Below are 22,084 nucleotides of genomic sequence, written 5' to 3' on the forward strand. Positions count from 1 at the left end.
GCATTTTCGTCTGTCGGGGCCCCGAGAACGTCCAATACGGCCGCCTTTATTGTAGAACTGTCAAGAAGTAAAAAAAAAAAAATGTGAGAGGAAGCGCGCCCCAAGCCAGAGGTTATTTCAGGCGAAACCAATTGAGAAGAAAAGAAAAGGGGCCAACGCCCAAGAGAGAATTTAAGAAAAACCAACTAGAAAAAAAAAAAGCACAAATGATGGCCGGGCAAAGGTGATTTTTTGGGCAGAGAGGCCTCAGAAGGATTAATAATTAAGAAAGAGGAAAAGAAACATAGGTTGCGTCCAGCGTGCCCAGGAGCTTCAGACATACTCGAAGGTGGTTAGCAGGAGGGAAGGTGCAGGGATCGGTAGGATGGTAGAAGACGAGAAAAGAAAACAGAGAGAAAAAATAAACAGGAGATAATGGGCTTCAGAAAGCAGTAGGGGTAGTTAAAAATGGGAAAAGAGAAAAAGTTTAAGGCGTTTCACTTGGAATTTTACGCAATTTTTTTTAAATAGTCTTTTTGAGTTAGGAGAGCGCTTTTTTTCACCATAGCATTGTCAGCGGTGTAGTGCATCAGCATACGGCTAGGACGTGTAACTATAGCAGGCTGGTTAACTAATAATGAATGGTTAACCTTTTAACTGTTGCTGTTAGGCTCCTTAATTATTGAGAGGCGTGTAGACCGTATATGAGTGATACCGATATCAGTTTTTAGGATTCCGAAAACGTGGTTACCCCCGGCACTATGGCCTAACAAATTTTGGCTATTTCGACGAGTTACGTGCACTGGAGAGGTTGCTTTGCCTGCAAGCTTCTCAAAATCGCATGCACTTTGGCGTACGGCTTTGGCAAATTTAATGCGCTGAAAGAATGTGCTGACGCGCTTTCAAGACTATGGTGACAACGGCGTTAATTCGTTAATTCAGAACGCTCGTTAACGGATTCGTTAATTCAGAACGCGCTTGGTAGCGCTACGATACGGTAAAGTGCAACTGCGCATTCACGTTTTTTTTTTTTTGTATTTCGCGAGGTTTCTTTAAATGCAGCAAAAAAAAAAGGGGACCACGTAGAAGATACGTTGCTACAAAAAGCTGTATACGTTGTCTCGTGACTTGCACAACTTAACGAAGCGCGCGCGACCCTAAAGTGAATCCCTTCTACCCCTGCCGCATCATCATCATCGTCGTCGTCAGCCTGACTACACCCACTGCAGGGCAAAGGCCTCTCCCATGACTCTCCAATTATCCCTGTTCTTTGCCAGCTGCGGCCACCGTATCCCCGCAAACTTATTAATCTCACCCGCCCACCTAACTTTCTGCCGCCCTCTGCCGCGCTTGCCTTCTCTTAGAATCCACTCCCTTACCCTTAAGGACCAGCGGCTATGTTGTCCTTGCATTACATGCCCTTGCATTACATGCCCTGCCCAAGCCCATCTCTTCCTCTTGATTTCGACTAGAATGTCATTAACCCGCGTTTGTTCCCTCACCCACTCCGCCCTCTTCCGATCTCTTAACGTTACACCTATCATTTTTCTTTCCATAGCTCGCTGCGTTGTCCTTAACTTAAGCTTAACCCTCTTTGTTAGCCTCTACGTTTCTGACATATAGGTGAGAAGATGCAGCTGTTGTATACTTTTCTCTTGAGGAAACAGATGGATGGTTTCACTCTGGCTCTTTGTGGAACCGGCTTTTAGTAATACGTTTCCAATATTGCACCAATTACCTGCGCTGCTTAGGGACTGGCTGGCGCATTTTCCCCGTTTACAGGAGCGCGATGCGCCAGAAAGTCGATACGATGCGCTGCCGTCGCGTTCATGTAAACGCGGCCTATATGTCGGAGTATATGAAAGCCTGCGGCGAGTTCCTGCCATGCGGTCAGACTGGGCGCGGGAAAAAAAAAAAGAGACTTTCGCCCCAGGCCTGCTGAGACGGGCGAAGCCCATGCTGCGTGGACATCCGTGTATACCCTTATCGCCTTGGTCACACGATCATGCGAGCGTGCCTTGCGACTTGCGGAGAATAGAACAGAAGAAGCAGAAAGAGCGATAACGGCGGCATATGGCGCTAGCTGCGAGGGGAAATCGTATCTGTTGGCGAACACGTGTGTTTAAGGTACTCGCCCGTTATTTTATGAGAGCGCCTTTAGTAGCTATAGATGACGATGCTCTCGGTCACACGATTCCTCGGCTATCGCGTCATCAGTGCCGCTGGCCTGATAACGCACGGGAGGAAGTGGTTTGGTGGTCTCGCTGCAATATGCAGCAGCAGTGATACAGTGCTTCGTGAGAACTTGAGCTTGAGAACCTATATAGGTTCGTGGGGAAAAAACCTTGTTTTCTGGTGGTCAGGTAAACTGATTGATTGATTGATTGATTGATTGATTGATTGATTGATTGATTGATTGATTGATTGATTGATTGATTGATTGATTGATTGATTGATTGGGGTTTAACGTCCCAAAGCGACTCAGGCTATGAGGGACGCCGTAATGGAGGGCTCCGGAAATTTCGGCCACCTGGGGTTCTTTAGCGTGCACTGACATCGCACAGCACGCGGCCTCTAGAATTTCGCTTTCGAGAAATTCAGCCGCCGCGGCCGGGATCTAACCCGCGTCTTTCTGGTGGTCAGGTAAACTAATTCAGCGAACAGCCAGGAAGCATATATCAGGGCATGCATGCTCCAGCCGCTAAGACTGCAGTCGAACCTCGCTATGCCTTAAAGTTGCATACGCCCGTTCAGCTGTTGTCGGCGTCATTCTAATCGCACTCCACAGTACTGTATGTGTGTCCCACTGCTTTTGCCTGACCATATCGTCCGTGTCTGGTGCGTGTGCATGCAGGCATCCTGGTGACGGCCACCAAGAACTCCCAGGACCGGTACGACTACAGCGTCACCGCGGTGGTGATGCTCACCGAGCTCTGCAAGCTGTTCGCCGCCACGCTGCTTTACCTCAGGGAGTGAGTAGACGAGGGAAGGGGAAAGAGGGAGGCTGGTTATGACGTAGACATGAGTATGTTACGCATGACATAGTGTCTGTTGCTGCCGCGGTCGCGGGGCTTATTCCGCCCACACGAAACGCCGCGCAGGGTCAGATGATTCGTGGTCGACGGGTGATGTGCCTAGGCGCGATACATTTATTCCCAAGAGAAAAGAAAAAAGTCATGTTATTCTGACGTCCGTTTCGCAAATTCTGAAGGAAGACTCAGGAGATGCACTTGCTCTCTGAGCTGCACGCCAATGTGTGTGCCTGTGTGTGTTTGTGTGTGTGCCGGCCGGAAGTCGCATGGTTTCTCAAGGACTTCTGGGAGTCTTTGGCCGACGGCGCAGCCAGAGTAACGTTTGGCGCAGCGGCGTCGTCTTATGCATAGTCTACTGCGCAGGCGCAAGTGCGCTGAGACGGCGGCGATGTTGGGGGAGGGGGTGATCCTACACGTCCGGCTTCAAAAAATGGGACGTAATGGCCTATCCTGAATTACTTCTTTCCTCCATGGCGTAGCAAGAGGAGTACCTTTCTCACCCTGCCGCTGGTCGGCACCACTGTCGTGCTTGAACTTCGTTGTGCCTATTTATTTTAACGCGTTACCATTACATCGGTTATGTGAACGAAAACACGGTGTCTGATGTATGTCCAACAGAGCATGGAGCAGAAAAAAAAAATCTTGTTTTACCATTAATATGGCCTCGAGCGGGATTCGAACCCGCGGAGGCGCGAACAGATCAGCTTCGCCTACCGCAGTTTTCAATCGCTCGGCCGTCTTAGTTTATTATTTCTTTTTTTTTTTTTTCACCGTTTTGATGTCAGCCTCTTGCGCTGTTCGTTGGCGGTGGCCGTCTTCATCAACTTTCATACGTGCGCGATACAGTTCAAATGCAAGGACACGCGGCCACTTTCTCGTGCCAGCCCAAGTTCGAACGTGTGTTCGATACTTGGGCTCGATATAAAGCGTATGCGTTTGTTTGCACTTCTGCGAACTCCTGACCTAACTTAACATCTCAATACAACGGAGGCCGCTCCCTCGACTAGTGGTAAGGATGACCAAGAGCGCCGACCAACGAGCGCCGCAGGACAGTGCGACAACGTCGTTCCGTATCAAGAAGGCCCCTATCGTCATGGTCGGCGATTTAAACGAAGACCTTCGAAAATGCACCAAATTCACAAAGATCTATAAGAGCGTGTCGACTTCCACCTTGCCGCACCAAAAGGCTCGATCTCCACTGGCAGAAACACCTGCATTGACCTGTCATTTCATAACGAGTCTCTCATGACATCTATAAACTATACATGACTTGCTCATTCACAGATCACAAAGCCATATGCTTTTCGCTTTGCGGTCCTAAGCTCGTCCCCAGCCCGAGGTGGGCGTGGTGTGGACGTTGGACATCAAAAATATACCATCGCTGTAAACACGAATACGCCTACATGGGACTGAAAAGAGAGTAAGGTAGTTAAAAGGAGTAATATTGATTCCTTAAGTACGCAGTTGGGGCGTAACATCACTGAGGAAAATCCGGAGCCCTCCACTACGGCTTTCCTCTTAGCCTGAGTCGCTTTGGGACGTTAAACCGCATAAAAACCAAAGCCAATCAAGATAAATGGTCGCTGAAAGGCAATTTGCATGGGCTTAATTTAGAAGGACAGAGTGCAGAATACACGGTTATAGATTTCAGTGACGTGATAAGCACTTTTGGCGTACTTACTACCACCACGCAATTAATGGCAAAAAAAAATTATAAAACGCGTGAAGTCGGGCTACCCAGCAACAAGGAACAAGGTTATAAGCAGGTCAAGCTGAGTCTTTGAATAGGCGGAAATGCACAGACCGCCCTTTCCATGCTTTTCATATCCGGCTGTCAGTGCTTCGCATTAATGCTGCAGGCATATGGATCATGAGACAAGGCGGAAATTCGTCGAAATTGCTCAGTCAGCCAAACTTGCAAGACGTCGTCACGCGTCTCAGCACGCAGGCATGCACCGTATACGCAAACCCATCGCGCGGCGGCCGCGATCGTCGTGTGTAGTCACGCTTTTTTGTAGAACCGTCAAGGCCTTCGCGGTACGCAGTCTTACCCGTATACTATGGGAAGAAAATGAATAAAAAGCAATAAATAAGCGAGAGCATGCGAAACGAGTTTCCGGCTGTCAATCAAATAAGGTACCGTAAGTTCCGGTATACAGTCCGCTGGCTGTACAGTCGTTTATAAAAATTTAAAAAAAGGCATTTCGGACTGTTAACAGGTGCGGACCCACATTTTCTTTATTCAACGTCGCCACATACCTAGCGCGATTTTATGTACCGGGTGCGGACAATTTTTTTTTTTTTTACACTTAAAATTCATCCCTTGCGGACTATACATGCCGAGATACGAACAAGAGACGTATGCTTCCTACTTGTCACTTTCGTAGTCTCCGTATTTTCGTCCCATTTTCTTCAAAATTAGCGCTTTCCAGTTCGGCACAGGAGTGCAGGACATCCCAGAACTGTAGCCGGTACTGTGCATGTTATTTGCTATAGCGGGAGCTTCGCATAGGCGCAGTATGTCCAAAACTTCGCTCAGTCGGCAGCATTGGAAGCGAAGCTTCCTTTACAAGCTCTGTTTTCTCGACCAGCTGTGTAAACACAGCCATTCAACTGAAGCTGGCTTTTGTTTCTGTTATACTCTACTTGGATTTTTTTAATTGTCTAATTAAAAATTAATTCTCATTAATTAAACTTGGAACCTTTGAACTCACTTGAAAGCCCTCGGCTGAAAATTCGCACGCAGCTTCACAAATATGCGTACAATTTGTTGTTCTCTGCGCTTTACTTGGCTTTAGATATCCACGGAGTTGTTTCGTACGGCGCTGAGGCACTTGAATACATAATTCTCCTTCTCTGCTGTCTTGTACTGCCGCTTGCCACACGTTGTACGCAAAGCCGCGTCTCGAAAGAACACCGCATCGCGCTGTTTTATTCTTCTTAACCGATTATGCAATTTCGGCGAAGGCGTCACAGGGGCACTTCGTCCTGCTGTATAGCGAAGCGCGTTGAACGTCGTTGCTTTCTTTTCCTCGGCGTGTGTCTGTCAGTGTACACGAATTGGGAGAAGGGGGGGGGGGGGGGGGGGGGGAGTGGGTTAGGTGGAAGGGGTCAAAGGTAGGCCTCGACCTCCGCACTCACACACCCACCCGTGTCCAGACTTTTCCCACTGAATGCTCGACGGCTGACGCCTTGTTTGACACTGCCTGTGGCGATAAGGCAAGACAGACGACCCTTTGACAAGAGAGTCGTGACAAGCTCTGCAGGTACAAGCAAGCAGCCTTCGTGGGGAAAGGTAGGGGGGGGGGGGGGGGTTGTAGTGACTCACACTCGCAGGAGGTAGAAAAACGACGCGCTTGCGTGTAGAGGAAACCGCCACCATCCAATACTCCATCTCACCCCTCACCACTCACTTCTCGCGTGCTTCGCGGCCTCCTTCTTTTGCGGCATTGCGGAAACGCGGACCCCGTTTTGTATTCGCTGTCCGCCGCGCTGATGTACGTTCATGCGCTTGTACGCACAGGCCATTCGGACGCGTACGCGTGTGTGTCAGAGGGGGGCTCTCACCCATTTGACGGGCATGGCGTCATACACGCCGCTCTCGCGCGCGTTTTTGTCCCAGCGAGAGAGGGAGAGAGTACGAGAGGAGGAAATTGAGGTGGCGCCAAACTGCGCTGCGCTGTCCGCCTAGGTCTCGAGGTCTGACACAGAGGCTGTTTTGGTCGGGATGTGTGCTCGCTTGAATGCGTGGTGTACGCGTCGTCTTGGCTGGAGTCGGTGGATAGTCTTGGCTAAAGCAGCGGCCCATCCGTCGCAGAAATGACGGAAGGACGGCGTTCTTTCGCTTCTTCGGGGACGACGAAATAATGCGCGATAACTTTTGATCCGTTGCCCCTTGCTGAATAACGTAGTAATTCACGTGATAATGCATTAGTAATAGTATAATCAATAATGCATTGCTATAATGTAAGTTAAATGTAATAATGCAATGCAGTAAACATATAATAATCAATTGACCCGGAAGACGCGGGTTCGATCCCGGCTGCGGCGGCCCGGATTTCGATAGTGGCGTAATTCTAGGGGTCCGTGTACTGCGCGGTGCCAGTACACGTTAAAGAAGCCCAGGTGGTCGCGAAATCTCCGGAGCCCTTCAACGCGGCGTCCCTCATAGCCTGAGTTGCTGTGGGACGATAAACCCTCATAAACCACTTAACCATGTAATAGTGAATAATGCAAAGAGCTGGCTATCAGAGGCGTTGCCGCTTCCGCCGCGGTTAGCAAGAGCGTGGAGACGGTGTGCATGGGGTTGCGGCCGCCTCCTTGGCTCAGGATTGTGGTCTACAGGAGCAGTATATTGCCTCTGTATCGGCATGCAGGTATATATGCGCTTAAACAGCCGCTGTCGCCTCTAGTTAAACACACGACTGTGGTTATGCCGGGTTCAATGGTGCACGGGTGACTGCGAAGACTATTGCGAATTTCGACTTATTACATTAGCGTCCACATTCCGCGAAAAAACAGCGGCATGTGTCGCGGAATCTGCTGATTGGCTGAGATAGGTCGCGTGACCTTGTGACGTCATCGCTGCCTACCCACCGCGGCAGGTGACAACGGGTCCGCCGGATTGAGAGAGGTCCCTGCCCACCGTGGCAGCTGGGAATTAATGATTGGTAGAGAGAGGTCGCGTGACCTGGTGACGTCATCACGACCTGCCCTCGGAAGAAATAAAGAGAGGGCAGAAAGACCAAAAAGAGAAGGACGAGAAGCAAGAAAAAACTGGTGGGAAAATCCGGTTAGAATCAGTGGTTGGTTTTGGCCTGACCAAAGTAGCAACATTGGGATATGCTATCGCAATCCACTCTTAAGGTGCGTTAAGTGTCTCCCAAGCTTTTTTTTTTTTTTTTTTTAATAACCTGGGCTACCTCCAGCGTCGTCATGCTATACCCTTTTCTTCGCTGGCCGGTTGCAGATGAGGCAACGACGGCAGATGACAGGATAACGAAATAATACGTCTTTGTGAGTCGGGGGAAGGGTTGCGTAGTAGAAGGTTTGCTTCGGCCTGTCTCGGCTCAGAAGCATCGCATATAGCGTCAAGCATGTACGGGAGTGTTCGAACCGTACGCACATTAGCCCCTTTCGCCGCTTTGTGCTCGTGGGACGTACTGCGTGGACGAGATGTCTATGTAGCGTTTTTTTTTACATGTTCTTTTATTTTCTGTACCCGGGAAATCTGCGAAGTGGAATTGTCGTGACAGCAGCAATATGCGTACTACAATACCCTGTGTCGTGTTCCCTCGATAAGGGAGCGAACCTTGTAATTTGCCGTCCACTACTGCGTCGCCAAAAGAAAAAATAAACACGCCAAACAAAGCGATCCGCGCTAACGGTGCACACACTATACCGCATCCTCTGGGCGGAGCTTCCGGGTCTGCCTTCGTTTTTGTGCTGTATTTCTACCTTTGTATAAACACAGGCTGCGCCCCGACTGTGTACATAACATCTGACGCCGGCGGATGTGGCGGTCAGCGGAATTGTTGCTTCGTTCGTTCAGGCGCAACTCTTCCGCCGCGAAATGTATATATTAATACTGTTGTATATATATGTGTGTGTATGCCCCTTTCCCCTCCCTTCCCCCCCCCCCCCCCCCCCCGCACCCTTCGGAGAGCGCAACACTGCACGGATGAGCTGTACGCGCTGAAAATGTGACACAGAGAGGTGTACGTATATTGTGCGTGTGATGCGCGGAGTCATCATCCGGACAGCGCCGTGCATAACTTACAAGCAAGCGGTGCTCATCGGTGCCTGTGTGGCTCGCGTTGTCGACAGAGGTATCCAGCCGTCTTCGGCGAGAAGTATGCCGGCGCATGCGTCCATCTTCCATGGAGTTTAATGGCAAGCGGATTTTTAAGGCGAAAGCCTTTAATGGCTCATACTGTCGTCCGTTAGCAGAAGGTGTCACACCTTTGGCAGCGTGTTAACTCGGGAACTAAAAAAGATAGGAGAAAACGAATGGCTGCTTCAGATAGAGGAGGAAAAAATGAAGCTAGAAGCCACGTTTTACGACTGTATAATTATTAGTTAATTATAGTCAAAAATGTCAAAATTGCATCGAAATAACGCGGACGTCGATATAGCCACGGGAACGGTATGACGTCACATCCACCGGAAGTCGTCACGGCATAGTGAGAATTGTCACAGAATGGTCGGAAAAACGTCGGATTAGTGTCAGATTAGATGGAGAAATGTGTAATTGAGCGTTATGAACACTTTAGATCCCCGGGTGTGACGTCACATTCACCGGAAGTCGTCACGGCAGAGTCCTCGGCTTTCGCCTCCAAACACTTTAGTTGCCAAAGTGTCCTCACAATTTTTTTACGTGGAAAGCTGAACTGTGTACGTGGGTCATGAAAGGCTGTGTTGCGGGGGGACTCCAGAAAAAGGCGACGGGTTTGGCTATAGAAACGCGAGACTATAATTGCTGCTGATTAGTGACAGGTCCAGCTTTCTATAGGACATCACTTTTAAGTGTGAGGAGTCTGTGGCATATTGTACGATGCTGTTAAGAACGTGACTGGTTTAATTTTGCGGTGCACAGCAAAATCTTGCTTTTAAGGCGAAAGCCTTTCTCATACTGCCGTGACCAAGACGTGTTAGCAAATTTGTCCGCGTTTCAGATTGGTCGAAATGGTCGTGACGTCACTGCGCGCGAATTTTGACGGGTGTCCACCGAAATAGTGAGACAGTTACTGCGCAATTTCCTTTCCTCAAATACAATTTTTGACTGGTGTACACCGAGATGGTGGTGGTGGTAAAACTTTATTTCTCACAGTAGGGGTCCTGAAGGACACTCGGCTAGGCGCCAGGTGTAGAGGGCAGCTCCCGCGTAGGCACAGAGAGCCCGAAGCTCTCCGCCGCCGCGCGGGCCTCCTGGACAGCCCGAAGCTGGTCGTGAAGTGAAGCACTCTTTAGTACTTTGTCCCAATGTTCCTTGTTCTGGGCGTAGGCGTCACTTGATGCACAACCACACAGCATATGGGTCAAGTCTACACGTTCACTGCACTGGTCACACACATGTTGTCCGTCGTAGTCTGGGTCGATGTGCTTCATGCGCCAGGGGTTGGGGTATGCGCGCGCTCGTTTGGAGCAAGCGTAACGTGACCGACTGAGATATGTGAGACAGTTACTGCGTAATTTCCTTTCCTCAAATTACAATTTTCATTTTCTTCATTACGGCCCCTCTTTCTTCTTTCACTCCATTTCCTCCCTTCCTGTGCGGTGCGGTTCAGGTGTCCACCGAGATGACAGAGAATTACTGCGCTATTTCCTATTCTCAAAAAGCGTTGCGTTCAAAGGGCAACGCATCGCGCCGAACGGGTGGTGGCGTTCCGCGGACTCCCTGGCAGCGCTACAACACGCGGTCGCGTTCCACTCCTAAAGGCAAAGATTAAGCGTCATTAATTGGCAGTTAATTAATGCACCAACAGAATGGGAAGTGAACAATCGCGTAGCAGAATGCAACAGTCAGGCTTTCGCCTTTCACCACTTTAGCCGCTAAAGTTCCTTGTAATTTTTTAAAGCTTGCAAAAGCGCCAGCACGGAGTAGGAAACCGATAGGGCGCGTTTTTGACAGCAAATAGGAGAAAACTATAGACAAGCTTTCCGAGGAGATATCTGCGTATATATATGGACCGTTATGCTGCAATCTTACGATGCACGAAAAGATTGCGTTCACGGGCAACTTGCCGTTGAAGGTGGTGGTGGTGAAAAACATTTATAATGCAATAAATATTTACAGAGAAGTGATTGGGGTAGGCCCTATTGGCCCTTTCCCCTAACAATACTAGATGGAGCCCCTATTCCGGGGCCCCATTGGCAAGCAACGCCGCCCGCGTCCGGTGAACCAAGGCCTTTTGGCTCTTTAGATCTTGACAGCCGAGCAGGGCCGCCTCCCAGTCCTCTCTGGTGGGGTTGGGGTTGGGGGGGGGGGGGGGGGGGATAGATGGGTTAGATTGGCACGCCCCATGACACCATGTGGAAGGTGTCAGACACCTCCCCACAGAACTGGCACGTGCCATCAAAGGATGTATTGAAATGTTTAAGCACCGCCGGGCACAGTACAGTGTTAGTGAGAATTTTGATGAGGAGGCGCTCGTCAGCGCGATCCAGACCCTTACAAGGGGCCGGGTAGCGCCGGTGCTCCTCCTTGTAGTAATCGGTGATTTGTTTGAATGTAATGGCCAGATTGTCTGATTGGGAGTACCCTTCCAAGGACAGGGAGATAGCCCGGGGAGAGAGTGCGCGGGCGGCCTGATCGGCCTGTTCGTTTCCCTGGAGGCCCTGGTGACCGGGGGCCCAAATCAGGTTGCGTGGAGTTGGATCTTCGCGTCGGCAGCTATATTCCAATATGCGCCAGGCAAGCGGGGGAGCCCAGCCCAACTCATAGTTCCGACAGGCCCCTCGCGAGTCGGTGATGATGTGTTTCGACTTGGGAGTAGTGAGAGCAAGAGCAATGGCATTCTCCTCCGCGTGTGTTGCGCTGTAGGCTTTGAAAGTGAGCCCGTTGACTGTGTTTGTGTTGTGTACGACTGCGGCCGTGTACCACACCCCGTGGTGTGGGCCGGCAACGTCCACGTAATACACATGTTGTTGGTTACCATAGTATCGCGCCAACGCTTCCGCGCGCGCCTGGCGACGACCGCTATGGTCTTCTCTGGACATGTTGCGGGGAAGGGGTCGGACCCGGAGGGCGCGTCTCCAGGGTTCTGGCACTCTCTCCCTTTCCTCAATATGGTAGTCATGTTTGATGTGTAGCCGGTCCAAGAGGCGGCGACCGGACGTGGTCTGTGCAAGACGCGTGTATTGGTTGACTAAGTGGGCTTCTCGAAGCTCCCGAAATGTGTTTACCACGCCCAAGGCCAGAAGTCGCTGGTTGGACGTGGTGACCGGGAGGTCGAGAGCCCGCTTGATGACTTTCCGGTGGATGACCTCCAGTTGGTCATCATCATGTTTGCGCAGGTGCAAGTAGGGGGTTGAGTAGAGGATTCTACTCGTTACGAAAGCATGGGCAAGCCGCAGTGCATCCTTGCTTCGTAATCCGCCCCGCTTGTTGGAGACCCGGCGGACCATGCGGCCCACCTGGTCTCCCACCGTGCGAAGTTTGGCTAGGGTGGTGTCGACTCTGCGTTGGTGGTGTATGAAGAGACCAAGGACGCGGATCTCCTTGGACTCCCGGATCGGTCCCGAGGGGAGACTGATGAAAAGCGGAGTTGTGTCCCGAGGGGAGGGACGTATGTGCACAAATTCTGATTTAGATGGGGCGCACTGGAGTCCGCAGTAGGCCGCGTAGTCGTCGACTAGGGTCGCCGCTGCTTGCAGGCAGGATTCCATGTGGCCCAGGTTACCTTGCGTGGCCCAGATTGTAATGTCATCCGCATAAAGAGCGTGATGTATCCCGGGCAAAGAGGACAATTTGGAGGGAAGATGAAGCATTGCCAAATTGAAGAGGAGGGGAGACAGGACCGCGCCTTGAGGTGTTCCCCTCGAGCCGATGGTGTATGGCCCGTGTTCCGCATCTTGTATGCGTATGTAGGCTTGACGGTCTGTAAGAAATTGTTTTATGTAGTTGAATGTTTTGTGGCCACAGTTGGTGTTACTGAGGTGGTCCAGGATTACTTCGTGTTTGACGTTGTCGAATGCGCCTTTAAGATCCAAGGCCAGGACCACCTTGTCGTTGTGGGGACATTCGACAGGATCTAAGATGTCGTGGTGAAGCTGCAGAAGTATATCCTGTGCAGACTTGTGAGGGCGAAAACCGAACATGGTGTGCGCTTGTCCATAGTTTCTGGGTGTGACAACTAAAGTCGGTAATTTGGACGCCTTTGTGCAGCGTTGTGAGCGAGCCACCCGGAGCTCCGTGCAGTAACCGAAAATCCCCTGAGTTATGAGCCCAAAATGCCCTATTTTAGGACCTATTTTCGTGCAGCTCGGAAACAATTTCGGTTCTTAAAATTACCCGGAACGAGGTCAAAATTCGCTTTTCGTCAAATTTAACTCCTCAGATTTCCCGAAAAAGAGAAAACGGGAGGCCTAGCTGCGGCGTAGTGTTCCCGGCGTGTACCATAGATGCGTTTCTGGTATAGGCCTAGCTCTGGCGTGATGCTGCTGGCGGTCGCTGGCTGCTGTGGCAAAAAAATACGGCCGAGAAGGGCAGCTGTACTCGCATTGCGGAAGCTGGCTGTTCACTATGAGTCCTTACTGCTCGCAGTTCCCTTGTGATTTGGTTGCTGTTGTTGCTTTTGTTGTGACTGTTGTTTATTACGGATTGTGTCTTGTGCCTTCATGAAGCACTGCTCAGTATCCGGGGGGGGGGGGGGGGGGGGGGGGCGTTGAGAAAGTGTGTGTGTGTGTGTGTGGGGGGGGGAGGTATCATCAGCTCGTAGTCCGGCACTTTGCTGACCGTGCGCCGACTAATAAAATCGAGTCCAGATACTTCACGAGGAATTCAAGTGTGCTGGTTGTTGAAAACATTTATTGAAAAAAAGTAAGAGAAAATAAGAAAATGAAAGGTTGCAGAACGGGTGGTGTCATTTCAGGACCCCAGTGGCTATCGCTGCCGCCCGGGCTTGTTTAATCAGCTGTTGCTGAATGGCAAGGTCCGAGCTGGGAGGTGTTTGCTGGGGGGGGGGGGGGCTGAGGTTATGGGTCGTTCCTGGAGAAGGCGGCCCCGTTGGACCATGTATTTCTTGAACTTTTTCGCTCGCAAAAAAAAAAAGGGCTCCAGTATAGTTTTCCTAAGTAAAATACTTCACTTGGGAGAGGGGGCGACCTCTTTTTCTATCCCCGCCTCCCCTAAATCCGCTTCTGGTGTTGTCATGTGTCGGTAGATAGGCCTAAAATCACTGGATTAGTGACTCTAGGTAGGCCCCAAATGCGTCCGCGGAACTTTTATCAGGGGGTCACACACGATGGTCGCGGATGGGGGAGGCGGTAGGTTAGAGAAGTTAGAAACAGCAAATTAGTGCTAGGCTTGGAGAACATACACTGGATTTTATTAATGAATAAAGAATTAATAAGCAAAATGCGAAAAGTTACTATCACCTAAGCATGCTGACCAAGCAGTGTAGTTGTTTCCTGCTAGCGCATAAACGATATACGAAATTCCGGGAAAATTGTTTCGCTTTCGAACGTTATAGTTAATTGCACAACAAAACATCCTGTTTGGCCGATCGGAGTAGTATGGTACGGAAATCTATAGTTCATAATGGGTTGTTGGCCACATACAGATACAAGCAATGCCAAATGGCAAAATGAGCAAGAGTAGTTGCTGTCTTTGTCTAGATAACAGAAGCAAACAAAGAGACAATAACGACGCACTTACAGTTCATTGATTACTCTGATAAGCCAACAGTCTCGATACGGATGTGTGCCGGCAGCCGGCAACGCATTTCGCCCCGTCGCCCCGAGAGTGTTTGTATATATGTATAACTGTTGCGAGGAATGCACTATGAACCACGAGAAGTTATATACTTATTAAGTAGACTGACATACGCTTAAAAACACAAGGGTTTACTGAGTTTCGACTGGGGACCCGTTCAGAAAGAAGAATGGAGTGGAATAAACTTTATTGAAGGGAAAGGGGAAGTGGTTTTGGGACCGCTGGGTGTTGCTCAGATGCCGTGTAGACTTCTGGCTCGGTTGGCCCACTGGGGGACCCTGGCTTGCGTGTACTGGTCCTCGGTGGTCCCAAGAAGGTCCCATGGGCTTCCTGTGAGGGATCTGGTAGGATGTCCTCGGTAGGTCTGTACAAGCTCGTATACAAGCTCGTCTGTACAAACTCGTATAAGCTCGTAATATGGCTATAGATTCTCCCCTCAAAAGCGGCAGAGAGGATTTATTCCGTCAATAAATTTAGCAAAGTAGTTCGGATTGGAGTGTTTGTCTGTATTTGTCTTAGGCTACCTGTTGGTGTCATTTATGTGGTGGTGGGAGAGTTCTGGTTAGTGTTTGCTCCTTGTTGTGATCTCATTGTAGGTTGTGAGTGGTTATGAGTGAGACGCATGGCTCCAAAGCGGCGCCAAGCGGTTCGGGGAAGCGGCAGTGGGTTGACCACAAGGCTTTCGCCAAGCACACTTTAGAATTTCCAAAGTGTCTTCGGTAATTTTTTTCCTCTTTGTCGAGGATTCTATCTTCGTGTTCCATCAAGAGGTAAGCCGCTTCTCTTGTGATACTGCGTCTACAATTCTTTATAGCGAGCTTGGCGTCGCTGAGCACGTCAGTGACGTTTTCGGCTATGATGCTTTCAGCCATTATGAGGCTTTTTCCCTTCTTTATCGATTTCAGTGCATCAAATGGAAAAACTTTCTGTTCTGCGTCTGTAGCTGCGTCTGTAGCTGCGTCTGTAGCTGCGTCTGCGTATGTATCACACATTTTTTTTTCTGAGTGTTTGGTATACAGGATGTTTTTTTAAACCGTTTACAGATTTTTTTTTTTTTTTAAGAGGGGCTGGCAGTACTGTGAATGCCGCCTTCACGGAATGTGTATTCGGCTTGGCGGACACAAGATGTGGACGTAGCGGTCAAATTTATTTAATTAATTAGCCAAATTTTGTTAATTATCTTTTTAACTCTTCACTTTATCCTGCATATTGCAATCGCAGTTTTGGAGACTGTACTGATTGAAAGCAAACACACTTTGCTGCAGCCGCCGCGGTGGCTCAGCGGTTATGGTGCTCGGCTGCTGACCCGAAAGACGCGGGTTCGATCCCGGCCGCGGCGGCTAGAATTTCTTTGGAGGAGAAATTCTAGAGGCCCGTGTACTGTGCGATGTCAGTGCACGTTAAAGAACCCCAGGTGGTCGAAATTTCCGGAGCCCTCCACTACGGCGTCTCTCAGCCTTAGTTGCTTTGGGACGTTAAACCCCATAAAACCAAAACCAACACTTTGCTGCATGTCCCTAAGTGCAACAGGTATTGAGATATTCGCGGTTGAATTTTCAGCTTTTTCGGATCCGATTCAGGAACAGAACGCTCAGAGTGCGCCGGAGATCTCGCCCACGATACTACGTAAGATATTGACCAAGTGATGACGACAACCGACGGCACCAAGGATAGCCCCGAAACAGTAGAGCAGAACGTTGGGCCAGTTGGTGTAGCGACATATTCAAGACGACTTTGCGCAGAATAACACAAGACGGAGGGAGAAACTTGGCGCACAATAACACAAGGCGGAGGGAGAACCTCCGTCTTGTGTTATTCTGCGCAAAGTTTTCTCGGATAGCTCCGACTGCGGCAGGCAGGCGCTCGAGAAGAGCGCATAGTCAGTGCTTCCGTGAGCATCACACGTTGTTTTTTCGTCACTGACATTGAATTTGAAGGCACGTTTCCTGCCATCAGCGGATTCGAAAAAGCAGCACGGTGAAAACGTGCAAAATTTCCCTTTCTGCTCTGGCTCGGCCAAGAAAGGAACGGTGTGCAAGTTCATGACGTCACAGTGCGCGAATTTCAAACGGGGCCAATTGTACTTTCGCTAGTAACCTTGCAACCAATTAAAGGGATAGTATAGTGATGCTCCAAGTAAAATAAATAAAGAAATAAAACCTAGTAGGGAATTGGTTGAGCTGGGGAATCGAACAAGGGTCTCCTGAGTGCGAGACGAGCGCCGTGCCAGCTCGGTGGTTTGGAATGAGCAAAGGCGCGTCTAGTGAATGCAGTGTCTTCGTTCACTCCCATCTTTTTCCCTTCCCGTTTCGGCGAGGTTCAGGTGTCCACCGAGATATGCGAGACAGGTACGTTTCCTTTCCTCAAAAACCAATTTGCCGACGGGCAAGGCCTAGAGCCGAACGGGCGATGACGTTCTGTGGACTCCCTAGCAGCGTTGCATGACGCTGTCGCGTTCCTCTCTACGGCACCCCTCTCTCTCTCTCTCTCTCTCTCTCTCTCTCTCTCTCTCTCTCTCTCTCTCTCTCTCTCTCTCCTTTCATTCCCACTTGCCTCCCTTTCCTGACGGGTGGGTTCGGGTGTCCACCGAGAATTGAGACAATTACTTTGATTTCCTCTCCTCAAAAATACGTTGCTTCAAAGCTTTCCAACGGGCAAAGCGTCGCGCTGAACGGGCGATGGCGTTCGGTTCCTTGTACTCCCTGGCAGCGCTGCAACATGCTGTCGCGTTCCACTCCAGCGTCTTCCAATTTTTTTATTTTACCTTTTCTGCACCGCTTTCCTTCCGTATTTGTCTTTCAAGTACCCTTTCTCATGCAGAGTAGCATGCCAATGGTTTTTAAATTGCGGCTAAATTCTCCGTTTTGGTTTCTCTCTCTGATGGTGGAAACATTTTATTTATTTCAATACCCTAAAGGCCCAATGCGGGCATTACATAGGGGGGAATTCATCAAAGAAAACAACAGATATACAACACAGAATACAAACGGCTGAAAACAGAAGTAAACAAGTTAAGAAGGCAGGTACAAGTTAATAAGAGGAACGAAAAAAAAAAAAGAAAAGGCTAATATGAGGTATTTGAAAAAAAAATTCCCATGTAGCAAACCCCGCAAAAAATCAAGAAAAATCCCGGCTTCGAAAGTTACTAAACACAGCATCTAACATTTTGCGGAACGTTACGGCCAGCACACACACACACTAGAGCAACCAAGAGAAAAAAAAAAAACACATAAGAACTGAATCACACAGTGATGAAAAAAAAAAGAAAAAAAAAAAAAAGAACGCACATCAACATGTGTTAGAATTTTCTAAATAGGACCAAAGAGCATTGCGGGCGTAGCCCCTTACATGGCACTTGGGACCTCTCTCCCTGAAGGGGGGGGGGGGGGGGGGGGGGCCTTACAAAGCAAAGGATAGCCCTTGGAGGGATATCCTAGACAGAGCGCTAGCAATGACCTTGCACTGCTACCCATGGCCAGGTTTCCGAGTGGGGTCGTCTGGAGGGCGACTAAGTGGCAAAATAGTTTCCTATGCTGCCACCAGGTGCCGCCACTATTCAGTCTCCGCGGAGATATGGCGTCTCCGCGAAGATCACGTTGTCTCCGGCCGGCGATATTTGTGTCGATATTTATATAAGCGATCCTCGTTCCTGAGGCCGTTGTTAGTGGTGGCAATAACAGATACCTTCAGGATCGGTCGCTTTTTTCTACAAGATGTATGATTTTGCGTTAGTGAGAGTTGGTGATTCTCCTTTTTCTATTAGACTGTGCGCGTAACTGGTACTACTGTGTGGGTCAGCTTGGAGGTGGTCTGGGTCAAAAGCAATTTGGGGTTATCGCTTCTCGGCCTTTTGGCTAAGATCATGTGTAGTATCTGTTCTTATCAGCTTAATATCTGATATGACCCGATTTGGGTCACTGATATTGAGAAATTTTTGTGCGATGGCGTAGTATTGGAGCTTGCTCCTGCTGCGCCACGGGTTGTCCCGACGTTGCACTGCTGTCGGGTACGGCCCATGCCCCCTTCGCGGGGCAATATTATAATCCAAAATCAGATATACATTCCCTATGCAGAATATTGGGTGATGCTATGTATATTACGATGTTGGAGTTCGAAAATACCGAGTTTGAGTTTTCATTTACGGCCATTCGCAATCAAATCCGGCGTGGGGTTTAGGAAACCACCGAGGAAATCATCAGGAATGATGATTTCCTCGGTGGTTTCCTCGGCGGACACTCAGTGCTGCCAACCCTAGAGGGTTTTCTAGCTCTGGAGAATTTGGACGTTGTTTTAGGGGAAAAGAGAGTTGTTGTGTAATGTAGGGAAATTGCGAAGGCAGTACAAGCATTTTCATTGTTTTTTCTCTACAACTGGAGGCCCGCACAACACTGCCGCGTGCTCGAGTAAAGCCTGTTTCACAAGCAAGAGTGAGAAAACTTTATTGTACAAGGAATTCGGGGCACGCCCCAGGGTCCCCGCAGGACCCCACTGCACTCAAGTGTTTATGTTCCTAAGGTCCATAACACTGGCAGCTCGGCCGGTTGCGATGGTCTGCACGGCCGGGTCCTCCGAGCGCAGCAGGGTCTCCCAGTCCTCCCAGGTCTTGAGGTTTTCTAGGTCCCGCGGGGAAGGGTCCGCCGGGCAGAGGGAAAGGATGTGGAGGGAAGAGGCGAAGGGTTCTGGGCATAGGGCGCATGCTGGAGTGGGGAAGGAGGGATGATAGTGGGCTAGGGTAAGGGGTGAGGGAAGAGTGTGTGTCTGTAGTCTGCGCCAGAGCGTTGCGTATTTGTTATCTAGGGAGGGGTGGGGCGGGGGGTAGAGCTGGCGTGAGGCTCTGTAGGCCTGCGTCAGCTCGCTGAATGGGTGCATGCGCTCCTTCGTGTATCCCCGATCCGAGGGCACCTGAGCCCGGTTTAAAGAACCTCGGGCTAAAAGGTTGGCGGCCTCGTTTCCGGGATTCCCGGAGTGCGCGGGCACCCATATCAGCTCCACTTGGCGGGGCGGGGGTGCATCGGGCGAGTCTAGTATGCCAAAAGCAGGGACATGGACTCGGCCTCGAGCAAAATTTAGAATCACTTAAAATGTACCGGGCTTCCGTGCGGGTGATAGCAAGTGCAATGGCGGCTTCCTCTGCAGCTTCTGGGGAGGTGTCTGGAGGGAGAGGTAGTGTGAGAAGGGCGGATAAAGAGGAGTCCACCACAGCTAGCTGCTGTCGCTTCATCACCCGTGCAGGCAGCGTCCACCCATACAGCGTCCGGCTCGGGCCGTACGCTCGATGGAGTGCCTTCGCACGGGCTCTGTGGCGCTGCTCATGGTGGGTCGGGTGCATATTCCTCGGGAGCGGTCTGATGAGGAGCTCCTGGTGAAGGGGTCGTGGGATGGCGAGGAGGGTTGGGTCATTGGCCGGTATTCTGATTCCGAGGGAGTCCAGGATATACCGACCTGTGGAGGTTTGTGTGAGCCTGATGTATTGGGCCTGTCGGTGGGCCTCCACCAGTTCCCCGATCGTGTTGTGGAGGCCCAGGCCTAGTAATCTGTCTGTGGGTGTGTTGAGGGGAAGATGAAGTGCTACCTTGAATGCCTTGCAAATCAAAGCATCCAAAGCATTTATGTCATGTTTGGATAGTTGTAAGTATGGGGTAGTGCATGTACAGCACACGGCTGAGGACAAAGGCATGAATGAGGCGACATAGGTCGCGCTCCTTCATGCCTCTGTGATGTCCCGAAACCCTTCAGATGAGGTGCAATATCGCGCCTACAACCTGCTTGAGTTTCTTGAGGGTGGTGGTGTTTTTGCCATCGTTCTGGATGTGCAGGCCCAATACACGGAGGGTGCCAACCTCAGGTACCGGGTCACCATTCAGTTCAGTGACAATGGGGGAGCGGGTACAGCGGTGGTTCTTAGGACGGATGAGGAGCAGTTCGGACATCTCTGGGGAGCAAGACAGTCCGATGGTCCGTGCATAATTTTGGGTGAGTGTGGCTGCTTCCTGTAAGGTGTTCTCTATGCCGCCGTCACTGCCGTGGGTGGTCCACAGGGTGATATCGTAGGCATAAAGAGTGTGCTTCAGGTGGGGAATAGTTGCCAATTTTCGGGCGAGGGGGATGAGGGTAATGTTAAAGAGAAAGGGGGAAAGGACGGACCCTTGAGGGGTGCCGATACTCTGAAGCGTGTAGGAGGGGGAAGACAAAGGGCCGAAGTGTATCTCAGCTGTGCGGTCAGTGAGGAATGCTTGAATGTAGGCATACGTGCACACACCCACATTCAATGGGGATAGGGCAGTCATGATCGCCTGATGTTCAATGCGATCAAAAGCTTTGGAAAGATCCAAAGCTAAGACTGCCTTGGTGTGCCATGGAAGAAGCGGGTCAAAAAGGTCGTGTGTGAGTTGCAGCATGGCGTCCTGTGCGGATAGATGGGGGAGGAATCCCACCATGCTATGCGGGTAAAGATTGTTGTCCGCCATGTGACTTGTGAGTCTCGCTAACACAACATGCTCGAGGAGCTTCCCGAGGCATGAGGTTAGCGAAATAGGGCGAAGGTTTTGGATGGTAAGTGGTTCACAAGCAAGTGAAAACGCTTGTGAACTTTTTTGCTGCGGCGCAAAAGCTGTTAGAGCCATCGCGGCGGCTCCAGCAGTCAGAGCGGCGATGTTCCAACAAATTACAAATTTTTCGCAGCACTGCGCTGCTCAATTTTCAGTCGCTTGCATGCGAACCGGCTTTTACATGGACGTAATCGGACGCGTATGGTCCCTGACGTGGCCAGTGGAACACGCGCGCCCTTTTCTCACGCTGTATTTGGAGCTCACTGCACGACGTGAAATTCCTATTTAGTTAGCATATCTGCATGCTTATTTTGATAACTAGGAAAGAACAAGGGCATCATTTTTATTTTTTGAGAAAGGAGTGCCTTGCTGGAAATCTTAGCTAGTCTAACTAGGAGGACAGTTCCCAGTTCTGCCGCCGTGGTGGCTCAGTGGCTATGGTGCTCGGCTGTTGACCCGAAAGATGATTGAGGCTTCGATCCCGACGTCGGCAGTCGAATTTCAATGGAGGCAAAATTCTAGAGGCCCTTGTACTGTGCGATGTGAGTGCACTCAAAGAACCCCAGGTGGTCGAAATTTCCGGAGCCCTCCACTACGGCGTCTCTCATAGCCTTAGTCGCTTCGGGACATTACACACCCCAAAACCGTAAACCATAATTCCCAGTTCCACCAGGACTAACAAAGTGAGTTGAGGTCACATGAGGCGTACAAAAGCTGTAACAATCACTGCTTTATTGTTTTAATTGACTCAATTGTTACATCAGCCATCCTCTAGAGCAATCACAGCAAATGGACGAGCAGTTTTTGTACACTCCTCAAGCGACCTCCAGCAATTTTGCACGTGGTATCCTTCGGCTGAAGTCGAAACCGACACAACTTGAGGGGAAAAAATTCATTTGATTCCACATGCCAACGCATGTTTACTAATATCTTGCATGCAGTGAAAAAAAAAACACATACACAATAGAGCCTTTAATTTGTAATTTCCAAAGAACTCTATATAAGGGTTTATCTTGTAGTTTCATTTAGAAGTTCTTCATTTTAGATCCTTCAATATAAATTTACAGCTAATGTGCTTATCAACGTCTAGT

General features: G+C 50.0%; 1 protein-coding gene and 1 non-coding gene across 3 annotated transcripts in view; both read left to right on the top strand.

The window, feature by feature from the left end:
• The window catches only part of LOC149330647 (UDP-galactose transporter senju-like), a 42,427-nt gene that overhangs the window by 7,275 nt on the left and 13,068 nt on the right, over positions 1-22,084 (top strand). Inside the window, exons 1-2 of one of the 2 annotated variants that reach the window (XM_089561281.1) lie at positions 2,151-2,342; positions 2,834-2,951. In XM_089561281.1, coding sequence (XP_089417407.1) covers positions 2,156-2,342; positions 2,834-2,951 — 305 coding nt within the window. In that variant the 5' untranslated portion in view covers positions 2,151-2,155. Of the gene's footprint in view, positions 1-2,150; positions 2,343-2,833; positions 2,952-22,084 lie in introns of those variants that run through there. The other variant, XM_089561282.1, reaches the window with a different exon arrangement.
• On the top strand, positions 18,280-18,467 carry LOC149330648 (U2 spliceosomal RNA). Its single transcript, XR_016285890.1, has one exon. It is a non-coding gene; the product is annotated as a U2 spliceosomal RNA (small nuclear RNA).

The sequence above is a fragment of the Amblyomma mixtum genome, chromosome 9 (genome assembly GCF_055824585.1).
Source record: "Amblyomma mixtum isolate Tamu chromosome 9, ASM5582458v1, whole genome shotgun sequence".
NCBI lineage: Eukaryota > Metazoa > Arthropoda > Arachnida > Ixodida > Ixodidae > Amblyomma > Amblyomma mixtum.